Source organism: Eupeodes corollae, chromosome 1 (genome assembly GCF_945859685.1).
Source record: "Eupeodes corollae chromosome 1, idEupCoro1.1, whole genome shotgun sequence".
In the NCBI taxonomy this organism is placed as follows: Eukaryota; Metazoa; Arthropoda; class Insecta; order Diptera; family Syrphidae; genus Eupeodes; species Eupeodes corollae.
The window spans coordinates 249,736,376-249,753,734 of NC_079147.1; the positions used below are offsets into that span (position 1 = coordinate 249,736,376).

General features: G+C 35.2%; 1 protein-coding gene across 1 annotated transcript in view; it reads left to right on the forward strand.

Annotated features, from left to right (window-relative positions):
- LOC129938568 (tyrosine-protein kinase-like otk) overlaps positions 1-15,709 on the forward strand; it is a 206,269-nt gene extending 190,560 nt beyond the window's left edge. Inside the window, exons 5-9 of the mRNA XM_056046206.1 lie at positions 6,475-6,910; positions 6,985-7,781; positions 8,132-8,322; positions 8,641-8,977; positions 14,617-15,709. Of these exons, the coding sequence (XP_055902181.1) occupies positions 6,475-6,910; positions 6,985-7,781; positions 8,132-8,322; positions 8,641-8,977; positions 14,617-14,709 (1,854 nt within the window). The 3' untranslated portion in view covers positions 14,710-15,709. The remainder of the gene's footprint in view (positions 1-6,474; positions 6,911-6,984; positions 7,782-8,131; positions 8,323-8,640; positions 8,978-14,616) is intronic.
- The last annotated feature ends 1,650 nt before the right edge of the window (positions 15,710-17,359 follow it).

The window sequence follows — 17,359 nt, forward strand, 5'->3', positions numbered from 1 at the left end:
CCCCAAAAAGTTTATTAATAATTTTCCGTATGAAATATTTGTAATTGATACGATTTGTTGAATTGCAAATTTTAAATTTTAATCTCTATTATAAAAATAAGGGTTTACCATTATGTTTTTAAGATGATTTTGGCAAATGGCCGCTGTGACTGGGTACAATCTAATCCAGCAGAGAGAACCAATTATCTACCACGTTTTGCAGCAATTGGGGCAATATTTGAGAAATAAAGCCCAAAATATTCTCGTATATAAAATGCGCTCACCAGAAGATTCCTTCTTATCTTATCTTACAGATACAAAATGTTATAACATATTAATATTTTGTAAAACTTTTTGAAAAATCCAATTGACAGTTAAGGTGTAAGGCTACTCTAGAGGTGCACTTCTAAAATTAAAATTACAAAATTTGGCTAAAAAATCGTCACATAATTGTTCATAACACACTACGCAGTGTAAAAGTAAAATCCAGTCTTTCTATGGAAAATGTACTTTCAAGAATTTATTTAAAATTTCAAGACGATTATTTGATAATTTTCCAAGTTATGAGGAACGTAAAAAAATCAGCATTGAGTTTTGAATAGAAAAAAATCGTTACTTATCTTACAATAGTATCCCCGCTATTGTTCTGACGAGGTGTTCTTCATCGCTGGCAAAATCACTGCGTAAGCTTTTTCATCTGTCCTATTCTACTTGTCTCTTTCCGAATGAATGGAAAACTGCATTTAGCCAGCCTGTCCCTAAAAAAGGAAAATCCTTCTGCCATTCTAACTATATCGTCCAATTACAATTACGTCCCCTCTTTCTAAGTTCATGGCAACGCTTAATAATTTTCAGCTTAAGAAATATCTTGAAGAACGGAAGCTTTATTACCGGCAGTATGACTTAAGTTGCAATCGTGATTTCATGGTTTATCTCCCCGAACAGTGGAACAAACTTTTTCATCGCTTTGGAGAAAGTAAAATTATTGCATTTAATATTTCAAAGACATTTGATAGAATTTGGCATAAAGCTCTCTTATTAAAAATGCGTGCTTTTGGTATTGATGAATCTCTTCTTCGTTGGATTAGAAATTACCTTTCTAACCGTTCAATACAAGTTGTATTGGATGGTTTCAAGTCTGAAATTTATAAAATAAATGCTCTCTTTCTCATATTCATAAATGATCTTATGTCTGCCACTTCTAATCCATTAAACTGTTTCGCCGACGACAGTACCCTCAGCTTCTTATACTCGTTTATAGATTCACATCCTTGTCCTTCGGATGTGGACTACCAACGGCAGCGTATGATAAGCTCATTAAATTCTGATCTTGAGAGCATTGTTCAAAGGGAACTCAAAAACCGTGTAGGATTTAATGCTTCAAAGACTCAATGCTGTCTACTGTCATAAAAGCGTAATCTTCCCCCAATGCCACTATCCAAGGGTGGTACTTGCATCGAGGAGATTGAACAACTAGCAGTACTTGTTATGTGCATCGAAAACCACTTGTTTGTTGAGTGATCACATAATTGACATCGCCAAAAATGCTGCTAAGTGTTTAGGTTTTCTCCGACGATGCAAGAAGTGTTTTGCCCCTTTTGATCTTGCTATAATTTACAAAGCTTTTGTTCGTCTTTAACTCGAGTATAACTCTATTTGGGCTGGAGGCCTAATAACGTACTTGAGTCTTTTAGGTAGAATTGAAAAAAGAGCTCTAAAAATGATAGGAGATCGTTCTCTCACCGAGACATTTGCATTTCTTAAACAGCTCGTCGAGGTCTCATGCCTGCCATTATTCTGTCGTTATTTTTATAAACAATGTTCTAGCGAAATAGCCAGTTGCATTCTTCCCCTTAAACAATTCAACCGTAATACTCGTACTGCTAGGAATGCCCATCAGTTTACCCTTGAGCATAATTTCGGACATACTGTGAAGAACAGAGATTCTTTCTTTACCAGCACTACGCGAATGTGGAAAGCTTTACCTGACGCAATATTTCCATTGATTAAAATGTGTAGACATTCAAAACCAATGTGCATCGGTTTCTCCTTCATAATCCTATCCTCCTTTCCTAATTGCTCGCACTGTGTTTAATCATTATAAGGGTATTCATAAAAAAAATACGTTCAAAAAAATAGTTTTTGGCACGACATTATTGAGGTTCTAGGAAACAATTTTTAACGATTTTTTGAAAATTCATTTTTCATTAAGTGTTTTTTTATTATAATTTCCAAAAAGTGCACACATAACTTAAAAAAAATTGGCTCTTTATTTCTTGGAATATATCCAAATCCAAAATTCCAAATATTAAATTCTTTGTTAAAATACCTACATAAATCATCTTTGAAATTTTTTTTTTTTTTTTTTTTTTTTTTTTTTTATAATTAGCAAACACTAAAAGGGTTTTTTATACCTTTAATATGCCAAAGACACAGTGTGAGCATTAGGAAAAGAGGGAAGGGTTGGATAGGAGGTGTCGGTGTACATTGGTTTTAAATTTCTGAACATTGCAATGACAGGGAAAGATAGAGCGTGGCAAGGCGTTCCACATTCGCGTAGTACGGCTAAAAAAAGAATCTCTGTACTTCATAGTACGTCCGAAGTTGGGCTCTAGGGTAAACTGATGGGCATTCCTAGAAGCGCGGGTATTACGGTTAAATTGTTTAAGGGGAGGAATGCAACTGGCTATTTCACTAGAGCATAGTCCATTAAAATAACGGTAAAAAAGGGTGAGGCAAGAAACCTTGCGTCGATGTTCGAGTGATGTAAACGAGTTTATGATATTAATGTCACCAATCATTTTAAAAGCTCTTTTTTGAATACTGTCCAAGAGGCTTAAATAAGTTACTGGAGCACCAGCCCAGAGATGAGAGTTATATTCAAGTTTCGGACGTATATAGGTTTTGTAGATTGTAGCCAGATCAGACGGAGAAAAAAATTTCTTGCAACGTCTCAAAAAACCTAGACATCTTGCGGCATTTTTGGCAACATCGCGTATGTGATCGCTCCACAATAGGTGGTTGCTGATGCACATTCCGAGGATGTCAAGATTTTCTGTTTCGTTGATGCAAGTGCCACTCATAGATAGTGGCAAAGACGGTTTATCTCGCTTTAACGATGCAAGACAGCATTGCGTTTTCGAAGCATTAAATTCCACACGATTTTTTATTCCCCATTGTACAATGGTGTGTAAGTCGGAATTTAATGAGCTAATCATATTTTGCCGTTGCAGTTCCACATCCGAAGAGGAGGGTTGTGAGTCTGGAAACGAATATGAAAAGCTAAGAGTGCTATCGTCAGCGAAACAATGTATTGGATTAGAAGTAGCAGACAGGAGATCATTTATAAAAATGAGGAAGAGGGTCGGAGACAAAACGGAGCCCTGGGGCACACCAGCGTTTATTTTATGAGTTTCAGACTTGAATCCGTCCAAAACAACTTGTATTGAACGGTTCGAGAGAAAATTTCTAATCCAACGAAGAAGAGATTCGTCGATACCGAAAGCACGCATTTTCGATAAGAGAGCAAGATGCCAAACTTTATCAAATGCCTTTGAAATATCAAGTGCAATAATCTTACTTTCTCCAAAACGATGTAAAGATCTGTTCCACTGTTCGGTGAGATGAACCATGAGATCACCAGTGGACCTATTGCTACGAAAGCCGTATTGCCGGTCATTAAGAAGCTTCCGTTCCTCAAGATATTTCTTAAGCTGATAATTAATCAGCGTTTCCATGACCTTAGAAAGAAGGGACGTTAGTGCTATCGGTCGGTAATTTGTGGGAGAAGAAGATTCGCCTTTTTTTGGAATTGGCTGAACAAATGCAGTTTTCCAACTACTCGGAACGAGCCCAGAAGAATAGGATAGATGGAAAAGCTTACGCAGTGGTTTTGCCAGCGTGGAAGAACACCTCTTCAGAATAATAGCGGGGATACCATCTGGGCCAGCGGATTTATGAGTGTTGAGATCTTTAAGAACTCTCGCCACAGTTCGAATACGAAAAAAGATTGGTCCCATAGAATCATTTACGCGTTCAAGAACTGGGGGAGTCATGACACTATCTGGTAAGGTGGAATTTTCGGCGAACTGCCTTGCAAATAAGTTGGCTTTATCAATAGAGCTAACTAAAGGAGTGTCATTGACAACAAGCGTAGGAACCGAGGAAGAGGAAGAATTCCTCATGTTTTTTACAAATGACCAAAAATTCTTACTGCCTTTGGGACATTGCAGTATTTTTCGCCGTAATTTTTGGTCATGTAAAAATTTGGTCCTTCGAATATAGGCGTTGCAGGCCTTCCTGGCTTGCTTAAACTTTTTCCGGTTTTCCTCAGTTGGGTTGGCTTTAAAACACCGGAAGCTCACCTCTTTCTCCTTGATAACCTCTTTGCAGCTCGAATCGAACCATGATTTAACCTTGGGTTTAATACTTTTAACCCTATTCGGGATAAATGTTTCCATTCCCAAATGAATCATACTAGAAATCATATCTGCACTGGAGTCTACGTCGCTACCGAGGAAGCATAGCGACCAGTTAAAGATCCTGAAAAAATTATTGAGACCGTCCCAGTTGGCTTTCTCGTACTGCCAAACGGTTCTCTTTGGAGCTCTTTCTTTAACTGGATTTGTTTGACACGAGAAATTAGCAGATATAACACTATGGTCCGATGTGCCTAGAGGCGTCAATACACTGATTGTGTACTTATCAGGATCAGAAGTGAGAAACAAGTCAAGGGTATTTTCTGCTCGGCCGTTAACGTCTGATATTCGAGTAGGCTCATTGACAAGCTGAGTAAGATGGTTAAACTCAGCAAAAATCTCAGCACACATTCCTTCGGGCGTTGCCTGGCCCGAATGGCGAAGCCACGAAGAATTGTGATCATTGAAATCGCCCGTAATAAGAGACAATTCTTTGTATGGAGTCAGACAGAGCATCAAATTCCTGAGAAGTTGAAACTCTGTCCAGGTTTGGGCTCCGATAAAGAAAACAATAGTGAATGATGTGCTTATTCACTGAAAGTTTTAACCACATGAAATTAAAAAGGGAGTTGGTACAATGACCGTATTGTGGTAAAAGTTGATATGCAACATCATTCCTAATATATATGGCGAGACCATGGTGAGAGAAGAATAATGGCACTAAGCAATACCCATGAATAAAAAATTCAGCAGGATCGGAATCTTCACCTACTTGGGTTTCACTCAATGCCAAAACAGCTGGTCTGTTAGAATTAATGTGGATGTATACAGACAGAAAATTCGATCTTAGCCCACGAACATTACTATAGTCTACTCTAAAATAACCAGTCATTGCAATATAAAAAAATCTTAAAATCAAAACAAACGAACTTCTAAGTATATTACTGTATTACCTTTAGTAGTGACGTTGAATTGGTCCGGACCCTGACAATCAAAATAGTAATCTACAATCCATTTGTTATTGAATGAACCAACACATACACATCATTGAGCGAGCTTTCAAAAAGCTTAGCCCAATGCATGCACCTGCTGAGCCACTCAACTGTAGAGAAAAATGAAAGAAAGAGTGAAGGGAATGCACTTACTGTGTTCTGGTAGGTTTTTTTTTATTATTTATTTCTTTTTCCCTTTGTGTTGCTTTTTTTTTTAGTATGAATGCTGTTGTTTTTCACTGTTTTTTTGTATCGTTATTATTTTCTGTTGTTTTAGTTTAATTTGTTATATTTTTTTTATCACTATTTTTTTTTGTTTTGTTTTGGTATTTGGTTCTATTTCATATATAATAAATGAACATTACGAGACTGCGACGGGGACGCGGACGGGAGACAAGACAACAAATGAAATAGAAAGCAAAACTTCAGGAAAAACTTCATTTTTAAACTCCGTCTCCCATTGCCTTTAAATTAAGCACCACTGCTACTACCTCTATATGTACTTACGTATTTAATCTAATGGCAACTGTAAGTAATTATTAAAAACGAATTCCCTCTATTTGAACAATAATTATCTGGCTGTTATCTGCTTAAGACTTGCTTCACTTTTTTAATTCGAACCCAAAATCCTATTGTGTAAAATCTCCCCCAAAAATCAAACAAGCTTAATTACAACTTTAACAAACTTTCGTTACTAAAATATTCCAAATAATGATAGGTACGAGTTTCTACCTACTTTAGACATTAGAAAAATTCCAACAAAAATAAACTACTTCGAATTACCTACGAATTTTATTTCCTTCTTCTCCTTTGGAAGGGGGGTTCTCTGGAGACAAAACTTCAAAAGTCCTTACACATCCACAACGATGACGACGTCTCCCACCCAGCCACCCCTTTTCTCACCCTCTGTTTTTCTCTCCTTCTCCCCCCCCCCTCGCAAGGGAAACATTACAAAACCGTCTTCAACGACCATCGTCGGTCGGTCTGGTTCATTGTTGCAAAACCAAGCAAACTTTTTTCTGTCGACGACGTTTTAATAAGACTGAACTTTTTTTTTTAATTGGTTTTTCTCATTTTCATTTCAGGACTTTTCGGATCAATTGCCCGAGACAATTGACGACATTAACGGTACGTTAATATTTAAAAATGTATCCGCCGAGAATCGAGGCAACTACACCTGCATTGCCAGCAATACTCAAGGACAAATAAATGCCACCGTTAGCATAGCCGTGGTTGTGGCACCCAAGTTCTCTGTGGCACCCGAAGGACCAATTCAGGCAACGGAAATGGGTGTTGCAAGTATCCATTGTCAGGCTATTGGCGATCCGAAACCAACTATTCAATGGGACAAGGACTTGAAGTATTTGAGTGAGAATAATACCGACAAGAACCGCTTTAAGTTTCTGGAGAACGGAACTTTGGAGATCACAGAAGTGCATTTGGACGATGAAGGTCGCTACGGTTGTACGATTGGCAATAGTGCTGGTTTGAAGCGTGAAGAAGTTCGATTTGTCGTCAAAGGTAAGTTTTGTTAAAATATATTTTTTTTTATTGAACCATAAGTTGAAGGTTGAAATTTTATTTGTCTATTGTAGCAGTGGAAGGCTTCGCAACGGAGGAATCTTCCGATGGCTTCCTCATCACCCGAGCAGTACTCATTACAATGTCAGTGGCCTTTGCTTACATAATCCTCGTGGTGGGTCTGATGTTATGGTGTCGCTACCGCCGACAGGCTCGCAAAGCCCGCCTCACCGAAGCCGGCAAGGACAACATCGAAACCGGAGAGGTAAATACCAAAATGGCCGAAATCGAACCATGTCTGCCGGAAAATGGCAAATCCGATAAGAACTCAAAAACCAAGAAAATGAACGGCAACAACAATCCACGCGGCAGCGGCAATGAAGCCCAAAAAAGCGACGACACTATATCGAGTGTAAATTCCAAGGGTTCCAAAAAATCACACGCCTTTGATCAATTAGCTTTGCCACGGTCCAGTCTCTCCGAACTCATTCAAATCGGCCGTGGAGAATTCGGTGATGTGTTTGTAGGCAAAATAAAATCCTCACTGATAAAAATCAATGAAGCAAGCGAAAAGGACACAGATGAGCGACAAAGTGGAACACCGCCAAATATGGAGAAAAGACGGTCGAAAACTTCAATGGACGATATTGAGGAAATCAAGGAGGAGCAAGAATCTAGCGCAGAAGTTTCCGATGAATATAAATTGATACTGGTAAAGGCATTGAATAAAATCAAGGACGAAACAGCCTGTCAGGAGTTTAAGAGGCAAATCGAAATGTTTCGGGCTATATCACATAAGGGTGTTGTTAAGCTGTTTGGCCTGTGTCGGGAGAAGGATCCACACTATTTGGTGTTGGAATACACTGATTGGGTAAGTGTTTATTTATTTTTTTTGTATCTTATGTCATATAAGTACCTAGTTGCATGTGCTTTAACTTTAATGTCCCTATCCGGCCCTGGTTCAGGTCTATTTAACTCAAAACAATTATGAAAACGGGGCTAGCTTTGGCGTGTTTTCAATAAGAAAACTCGTTGAGCCGAGAAAATCATCATGAAGGAAAAACTCGTAGTCCCAGGAGAACCCATTACATTATTACCTAACTCCTACTTTTCTTCCAACTTTTATATGTTACCCTGGTTTATTATAGTTTCGTAAACACTTTTCCAACACTTTGCAAACCATTTACATTTTCCTTCTATTTATTTTCGTCCTTTTTGTAGGGTGATTTGAAGCAATTTCTTTTGGCCACAGCTGGCAAGGCGAATACAGCAACTACTGCGTCTGGACAAAATGGAGCAAGTGGCGCAGTTGCCGGTTCAATACCACCCCTCAAGACTGGACAAATTCTAGCTGTAGCATATCAAATTGCCCGGGGAATGGATGCAATTTATCGTGCTCGCTATATTCACAAGTAAGTCTCGACTATGTAACATCAGCTCATTCCAACTCCCTCCTGAAGACGATGACGCCGCGCCGCCGAACGGTGGTGATTCAAGCAATCTCAAGTCTCTAAAGTCTGAAAGGGGGAACGAGGAACGTTAATTTATTTTGTATCTTTTGTATATAGTTTTGGGGATTAAGGTTTTATATTCATTTGCATGGATGGAATGATTGTTTTGTTCGCTTTAAAAAATTAATTTCAATTAATCGATTTATTATTATTATTATTATGTTCATACTTATATTTATTTTTGTTTTCTCTTTCGTCCTTCGTTCTTCTTTTACACAGGGATTTAGCTACCCGTAACTGTATAATCTCTAGTGATTTCATTGTTAAAGTTTCATATCCAGGATTATCGAAGGATAAATACAATCGGGAATATTTTAAACATCGAAATACATTACTTCCGATACGTTGGTTAGCACCTGAATGCATCCAGGAGGATGAATTTACAACGAAGAGTGATATCTATGCCTATGGGGTTGTTGTCTGGGAATTGTTTAATCAAGCGACAAAACTGCCATTCGAAGAATTTAGTAATGAGGAATATTTACAAAAGAGTTCTGGCGGGAGTTTGAAATGGGATGTGGCCGAAGGTACACCGGAGGCTCTTAAGGAAATTATGGTAAGTGCAATGGTTTTTATTTTACCCGTTATTGTAAAGACTTAAATCAATATTTGAATTCAAACTTACAGATTAAACCATGTTCCAAACCTTTTAATGTTTAGTGATGTTTGGTTAAATTAATATGATTAACACAAAAAGGGTGTTTTATTAAGCATCCCTGGTAAATTTAAAAAAAGGAAAATTCTATAGGTTTCATTTTGATATTAATAAAGAAAGAGTGATTTTTAAGAGAAATTAGTTAGTGTCTATATCATTGTAAAGAAAGTTAGCCATTTGGTAAGGTTAAGTAAAAGTGCCCTCCGCGTTGGAGAAGGACACACTTAGACCAGTTTAGTGGCACATTGTGATACTGCATGAATCTTGAGGCTTTCTTTTTTTTATAATAAGCACACACTCAAGGCGATATATTACCCTTATTATGTAGACACAGTGTGAGCACTAGGAAAGGGAGAAAGGAGTTGAAAGGAGATGTCGGTGCACATTGGTTTTGAATTCCTTAATTTTGCAATGGCTAGTAAAGAAAGAGTGTGCAAATGCATTCCACATTCGCGTAGTACGGCTAAAGAACGAATCTGTGTACTTGAAAGTACGGCCTAAATTGGGCTCGAGGGTATACTGATGAGCATTCCTATAAGCGCGAGTATTACGGTTGAACTGTTTAAGGGGAGGCATGCAACTGGTTATTTCACTAGAGCATATGCCGTTAAAATAACGGTACAAAAAACTTCTTGCATCGCCTTATAAAAATCAACCATTTTGCGGCATTTTTGGTGATATCGCGTATGTGATCGTTCCACAAAAGGTGGTTGGTGATACATGTACCGAGAATATCGAGATGTGCAGTCCCCTCGATACAAGTGCCATCCATAAATAATGGCAATGAGGGTATATCTCGCCTTAATGAAACAGACAGACAGCATTGGATTTTTGAAGCATTAAATTCCACGTGGTCTTTAATTCCCCATTGCACAATGCTGTTTAGGTTGGAATTAAATGAGCTTATCATCGTTGCAGCTTTCAAAAAATGAGAACGAGTGTTGGAGATAGAACAGAGCCCTTGGGGCACACCACCATTTATTTTATGGTTTTCAGACTTGAATCCATCCAATACATCTTGTATTGAACGATTCACAATTTACTTGATAATCCAATGAATTAGTGATTCATGACAACCGAAAGCACGCATTTTCGATAAGAGAGACTAATGCCAAACCCTATCAAATGCTTTTGAAATATCAAGTGCAATAATCTTACTTTCTCCAAAGCGATGTAAAGATTTCCTCCACTATTTGGTGAGATGAACCATGAGATCACCAGTGGCCCTATTGCTTTGAAAGCCGTACTGACGGTCATAAAGAAGCTTTTGATCTTCAAGATATTTTTTGAGCTGATAATTAATCAGAGTTTCCATGCCCTTGGAAAGAAGACACGTAAGTGCAATCGGTTGATAATTAGAGGGTAAGGAAGATTCGCTTTTTGGGGAATGGGCTGGACAAATGCAGTTTTATATCCTCTCGGAACGAGACCTGAGGAGTAGGACAGATGAAAAAGCGCAAGAGACTGATTATTTTAATATGATTGAGATCGTTTAAGGTCGTTTTAGAAGAATTCTACTAGGTAATTCTTGCGTTTTTGAGCTAGTGCATATACAGAGAAAATGAAGAACTGTTTCCTCCTCTTCCTCATTCATACAGCTTCTCAAAAGTCAGTTGAGAATACCCCTAGCCGCGTGGCGAGCTTACCTATCAGACAATGCCCGGTTCTAACACCTATTATAGAGCTTACAAGCGAACTTTCTACGTTCAGAGATGTTAGTGCAGTTGTTAAGCAACCATAGTGAACTCTCTATGATGGAGGGAGTGTTCGATGTTGCGTTTCCACCCATTTTATTTTATAGCAGGCATGTTCAGACACAGACAGAATCAATCTTTTTTAGGTCATAAAAGGAATATTGATAGACTTATAGGTCGTAGATCTTTAGAATTGACTTGCGAGTAGTTTTCTGTTTTGGGTATAAAAACAACTATCATTTTATTATACACCGCGGGAATATGGACAAATATACACAGATCTTAAATGTTGCCTCAATTATTGGTGCAATTATGTCTGAGGCTTTTGTAGTTCGGCAGGTATTATGCCCTAAGGTCCCGCAGATTTAAAAAGTTCGAAGCTGTTGAGAGCTCATTGTAGCTTGTCCCTTGTCGTAATCAGAATGTGTGGATATAACACTGGAACTTGAGGTTAGAGATTCACATGCAATTGTCCAGGAGCCATCTGATTAGATTCCTGTAGAAGGCTTATAATTTCAGTATTTGAAAGAAAGTACTGCCTAGGATAAGTCTTCTTATGTCTCCATCATCGCACATCGTCCAACAAAATGAAAAACATCCTCGCGCTCTTTTAAGTTGCACAGGTTGCATAAAATCGGTAAGCCCTCGCGGTGACGAATGTAGTTCAGATTAAGGAGTTCTCATCTTAGCCGGAACATGTACGACATTTTTTCGATGGTATATACCTTTGTCGTGGAAGTAGTTTCGTTCCCGGAGATAGTTGCGGTGCAGTGAGCTTTTGGCATGCTCTGTGTATTGTTCTCTGTAGGCTTAATGCAGACGAGCTATTAGACGATATAAAGTTAGCTTCCAAGAGGCAAGGTTACTATGGTTTATGTGGACATCAAAAACCTGCTCGACTTTTTCTATCCGGTCTTTAAATCATCCACTTTGGGATTGGATTGTTTGATAAACTACTTCCTTTGAAAGACGATAACTTGGCATATCCAGAGTTTTGAGGATGTAATCGACCTGCAGCTTGAGTGTTTTTATAAATAAAGGCGATAAAGCCGTTTCCAACATGATCATGTAAGGTAAAACCTGAGCAGTTCCTCCGCTTGTTCATATTTCCGACCTCCTCAAGCTTGCGCCCCATAAAACATAACTGATTCCGATACAGCTTTGAAAACCCTGACTTTACTGGTATGCGTAATTTCCTTATTGTTAAAGCATTGCTTCCATGCTACATTTATGGCTGTTTGCGCCTTAACAAGTTTGTCAGTGAGATGTTTTCCCATTCTCAAGCTCTTAATAAAGCAGACTCCTAGATGTTTGTATTCTTTCACGAACTCTACTTTTATCCATTACAGTGCCATTGCTCACTTTAACCTGATCTTCTACATTCTTAAAAACTATCACTTTGGATTTAATTAAATTTAACACTAGGTACAATATTCAGCAAGCTTATTTATCATTAGCTGAAGGGATTGCGGAGTATACGCGAGCAAAAAAATATAGTCAGCGCAAAGAAGAGCTTTAATGTTAACACCTGCGTACTCGATTCCTGCTGGTAACGCTTCGATTATATCATCAATAAAGAGTGCAAACAATCTTAGACTGAGTGCACAGCCCTGCCTAACTCCTGATTGTTTTTGTTTTGTTTCTGATAAGCATTGGCCATTCCACACCAATGCTTTGGTAGTCTTGTATAAATTTTGCAATATTGTACCGAACTTAAGTGAAAATCCTACCTGAAAAAGCTTGTAAATCCATGATCCACGGTGTCGAGCCATCTGCATTTTTCAGACAGCTTGGCATCGGCGGATTAGTTGAAAGAATTTTCAGGAGGCATCCGAGGTCCCTTCTACCGTGCCAAAGAAAGTCCGCCAGGAATATCGCATAGATTTCCTTAGTGCGTTCTTATAACTATTTAGGGATGCTAGTCTTGTGGAATTGGCTCTGTTTAAGTGTTTCCTACATTCTCTTTTGAACGAGTTTAGCTCTGAGACCCAAAATTTCTAACGATCTATTCATAGCTAAGGTGAGGTCAATGACTTAATTATTAAGTTCAGAAGAGTTAGAAGAAACACGTAATAGTGGCTGTTTTTTAAGGTTTTGTAGTAGTATGTTCATAGATGTACCCCAATCAATTTTCCGATAATTTCGAATATAAATGGAAACAAGAATTGAAGCCGAACGACCAATTGCCAATTGTACCGCACCACCGATTCCGATTTTTGTTCAGCAATGAAGATCATTTTTGGTGAAATAGGTACGATAGCAATTCAGCGTTGTTGAGAAGTAATTACATCCTCAAAAAGTCACCATTTAATGTGTTCTTTGGCCGGAGGAATTCTATGATCTATATTTTCTCAAAAATGAAGCCGCCCATAATTTTACAGTCAATGGGAACGCTATAGAGCCATGATTCTATTTAAAAAAAAGACGACACTACATGCCATACAGACAACAACGGGACAATCAATTTATTGAAGAAAAGTGTTCGTGGGCATTTTGCGTAGGCTATGGTAAACCCTAGTAAATCTAAATTATTTTATAACAGAAAACTTTTCTTGCTAATTTTCAATTGTTTCTTTGTTCCGTCTTGTTCAAATATCTTTCTGAATTTGGCCAAAAAATTATCAATCATAGCTAATCATAGTTACTGTTGCACCAGCTTTATTTTCGTATAAGCATGGTCCAATCAGTACTACCCGTGGCATGATGGTTAGCTCATTAGACTGTTATGCCAGAGGTCTTGCGTCTTCGATCCCTGCCTATGCCATCTAAAGTTTTTTTACGGGTAATGCCTCTTTCGAGGAATTGACAAATTCTCCAAGAGTAAGTCTTGCCATGAAAAGTGCTTTCTCAAATAAGCGTTTCAGATTCGGCCTTAAAACTGTAGCTCCGCTCCATTCCTGACAATATACCTCGCACACAGGAATAGTTGAGAGTTGTAAGTCACAAGGCCCTAATTCTCAACGGACTGTTGCTCCATTCAATTTATTTTTGTATGGTGCTCAAAAAGCACTAAAAACAATGCACCTTTTTGATAAAAAATTCTTAGACTTTTCGAATCAAAATTGTGACGATTGTGCTTATTAACTTAGCCTCTGTGGTAAAAATAGACCTCATAACTGTGGATGATTTTTTGATGAAAACCGGTAACATTTTGGTATATTTCAAGGTTCTTATCAGCGATTTCTGCTGGTTTTTGATTGGCTCAAGTTCTTATAGTAACTAAACTCCTAAATCTTCAGACCGAAATCTTAATGTAAAATACGGTTTAATGACTAATACCAAAGATCGACAAAATCGCGTTATAGCTACAGCAGCAATGTTCTCAGTTATCTTTAAGGGGCACCAGCACAGATTTGATTCTTTACAGCACTAACTCTTCCCAACAAATCAAATTTTCCAATCCACTATTAGCAGCCTAAAAGGTGCTACAGGACAAACCAAAAGTGCTTTAGTTATGTGAGGTACAAAATGTTCACTATTTTTTGTGTCTGTTTAAATAACTTCAATGTATTGTTAAGTGTGTATTATTCAAATTAAATTAATTCGGAAGTTTTAACTTGTCAAATTTCAAAAAATGACAATTTTAAATGTGATAGCTGCCCAATAACCTGATACTCAAAATGAAACTTTTTAAACCTATATAAATGTTGTTGAACGATTTCCATTCAAATGGTAAATTGTAAAAACATAATAAATAAATGACATCCAATTTGACAGATGTAGCTTTAGCAATATGGCCGCCTCTTTCAACTGTCAAAGTATTTTACGAGTTATTAATTTACTAAACTATTAACATTATTTCATTAAAATTTAAAAATAATTTGTAATTATTTTACTATATTACAGGCATCGTGTTGGAATCAAAATCCAAAAGACCGTCCATCATTTAGTCAACTTTGTACGGCATTAAGTAAAGCAATGCAATCCAGTGATAATTAATTTTAATCGTTGTAACTTTAAATTTTGTTTTATTATTTGAAATTAAAAAAAATTGTAATTATTATGACAAAGAAAAACAGAAAATCGAAACAAAAATACTAGAAGAAAAAATTATACTTTTTTGTTACTTATATTATTATTTATTTATCATTTTTAATATGTAAGAAATTCTCCAGTAATAATTTTTAAAATTTAATTTCTTTCCTTAAATTAAGAAAAAAATATAATAATAACATTAATAATAGCAGCAGCTGCCCACCCATGACAAAGAACTGAACAAAAAAGTAAAACATTTTTTTTTAAATCTTAATTTTTTAATTCTTACAATAATGAAAATAATAAATAATATTTTTTTTATTTAAATAAAAAAAATAAAACAAATTCTAGCTACAAGTCATTGCCAATTTTTACGAAGACATTTTTTGTATTGATTTATAAATAATAATAAATAAAGAAAAAAAAAAAAAAAACAAAATATTGAAAAATAAAAATCCATCTAGCTTCTTGTTATAAAATAAAAAGAAATAAAATATATTAACTTAAGAGGGGTGAAAACATATTGATTTAAATATTTTTAACTCATAGTTTTGTAGAATGTAAATTTTATAATATTTTTATTTGTCTTTAAACAAAATGATGATGATATTTTTATGATGTTGTCTTCTTAATACAAAACTTGTCTTACCAATAATTATTTTTTATTTAAGAATCTTAATTTTAAAATTAAGAAATTAAAATAATATAATAGTTATTTTAAGAATTATTATTAATAATTAAAAAAAAGTATTAGGCTAGAGCTATAGACGGTTAAATTTAAAATTAAAACCGTATGCCATTGTCAAAAAAATAAAAGTCTTCTTATCGACGGTTTATATATATAAATAGAAATTAAATTTAAATAAAATAAAAATAAGAGTTTAAAGTAAGTAATGTAATATATGAGGAACGAATTATTATTTAAGTATTTAAAGTTGTAAGTACATAGCTCTTAAGCTATTTAAGGAAAAAACATGTTTTTTTTTTGTTTGTTTTATTTTTATTAATTTTATATTTTACAATTATAGGATTCTTAAATGTAAAGAAAAATAAAACAGTTGAAAAAGAATAAAAAATAAAATAAGCTGTACTATATTATATTGTACATCATTTCAATAAATTTATTAAAACTACTTTTAGCTTTGTTTATTTTATTATAACGCTTTTTTACTCTTGGTCAAATGAAGGAATATTCTTGATACATTTGCCTACTAAGGACAATTCTGATATTAAGTAAGTAAGTAATTTATTAACTTCCCATAGGAAGTTATTGTAATGGGTCCGATTTGTCAAATTGAAAATTTTGACATTTCTCGACGTTTCAAGGTCCCTAGAGTCGAAATAAAAGATTTTTAGAAAGATGTCTGTGCGTGCGTGTGTACGTACGTTTGTACGTCCGTACGTCCGTACGTCCGTACGTTCGCGACGTTTTTTTCGTCGTCCATTGCTCACGAACCAGAAGAGATATCGACTTCAAATAAATTTTGTTATACTAAGGCAGAAAGATGCAGAAAGGACTCCCAAGAATATTGCGTGGGTGGTTTTTTTACTATAGCAGTTTGAAAAAAAGGTGAACATTTTGGTTAACCCTAAATATCTTACAAACCAAAAACGCTAGAGACTTGAATTAAATTTTATATAATATATTGTAACATGATACCAAACAGGTATATTTTTTGAAAAAAATCAATATAACGGTTTTTTTTTTTAAATCAATAAAACTGAAAAAAAAAAATTTGTCACATCCAAAATTTTTTGACTGAAATATAATTTCATCTCTAAAACAATTTTGTGCAACGAAGAATAATGTTTTTGACATCTGATAAAATTTTGAGAAAAATCTAATTGACAGTTTTTTTATAAAAAATAAAAATCTAAAAAAAACATTACTCAAAGTTGGTAAAAATTGAATATCGATTTAAATATCTTTTCAAAAACTTGAAATTTAGGCTTCAAACTTATTTTATCTTATAAGAAATATTGTTTTCAACATTTTGAAGAATGTTGAGAAAAATCGAATTGACAGTTTTTTTTACAAAAAATAAAAACCTAAAAAAAAATTTATAAAAGTTGGTAAAAATTGATTTTCGACTCAAATATCTTTTCAAAACTTTGAGATATTGGCTTTAATTTACTTTTATATTTCAAAACATCTTGTTGTCAACATTCAGTTAAAGTTTGAAAAAAATCGATTTTACAGTTTTTGTACAAAAAATTAAAAACCGAAAAAAAAATAACAAAAGCTCGTAAAAAATGATTTTCGACTCAAACATCTTTTAAAAACTTTGAGATAATATGTTCTAACTAATTTTTTCTTATAAGAAATATTGTTTTCAATATTAGGACAAATTTTGAGAAAAATCGAATTGACTGTTTTTTTACAAAAAATAAAAACCTGAAAAAAAAATGTATAGAAGTTTTTAAAAATTGATTTTCGACTCAAATATCTCATCAAAAATTTTAAATATTGGCTTCAAACTAATTTTATCTTATAAGAAATATTGTTTTCAACAGTTGGTAAAGTTTTTAAAAAATTCGAATTGACAATTTTTTACAAAAAATAAAAACCTAATAAAAAAATGTATAAAAGTTGGTAAAAATTGATTTTCGACTC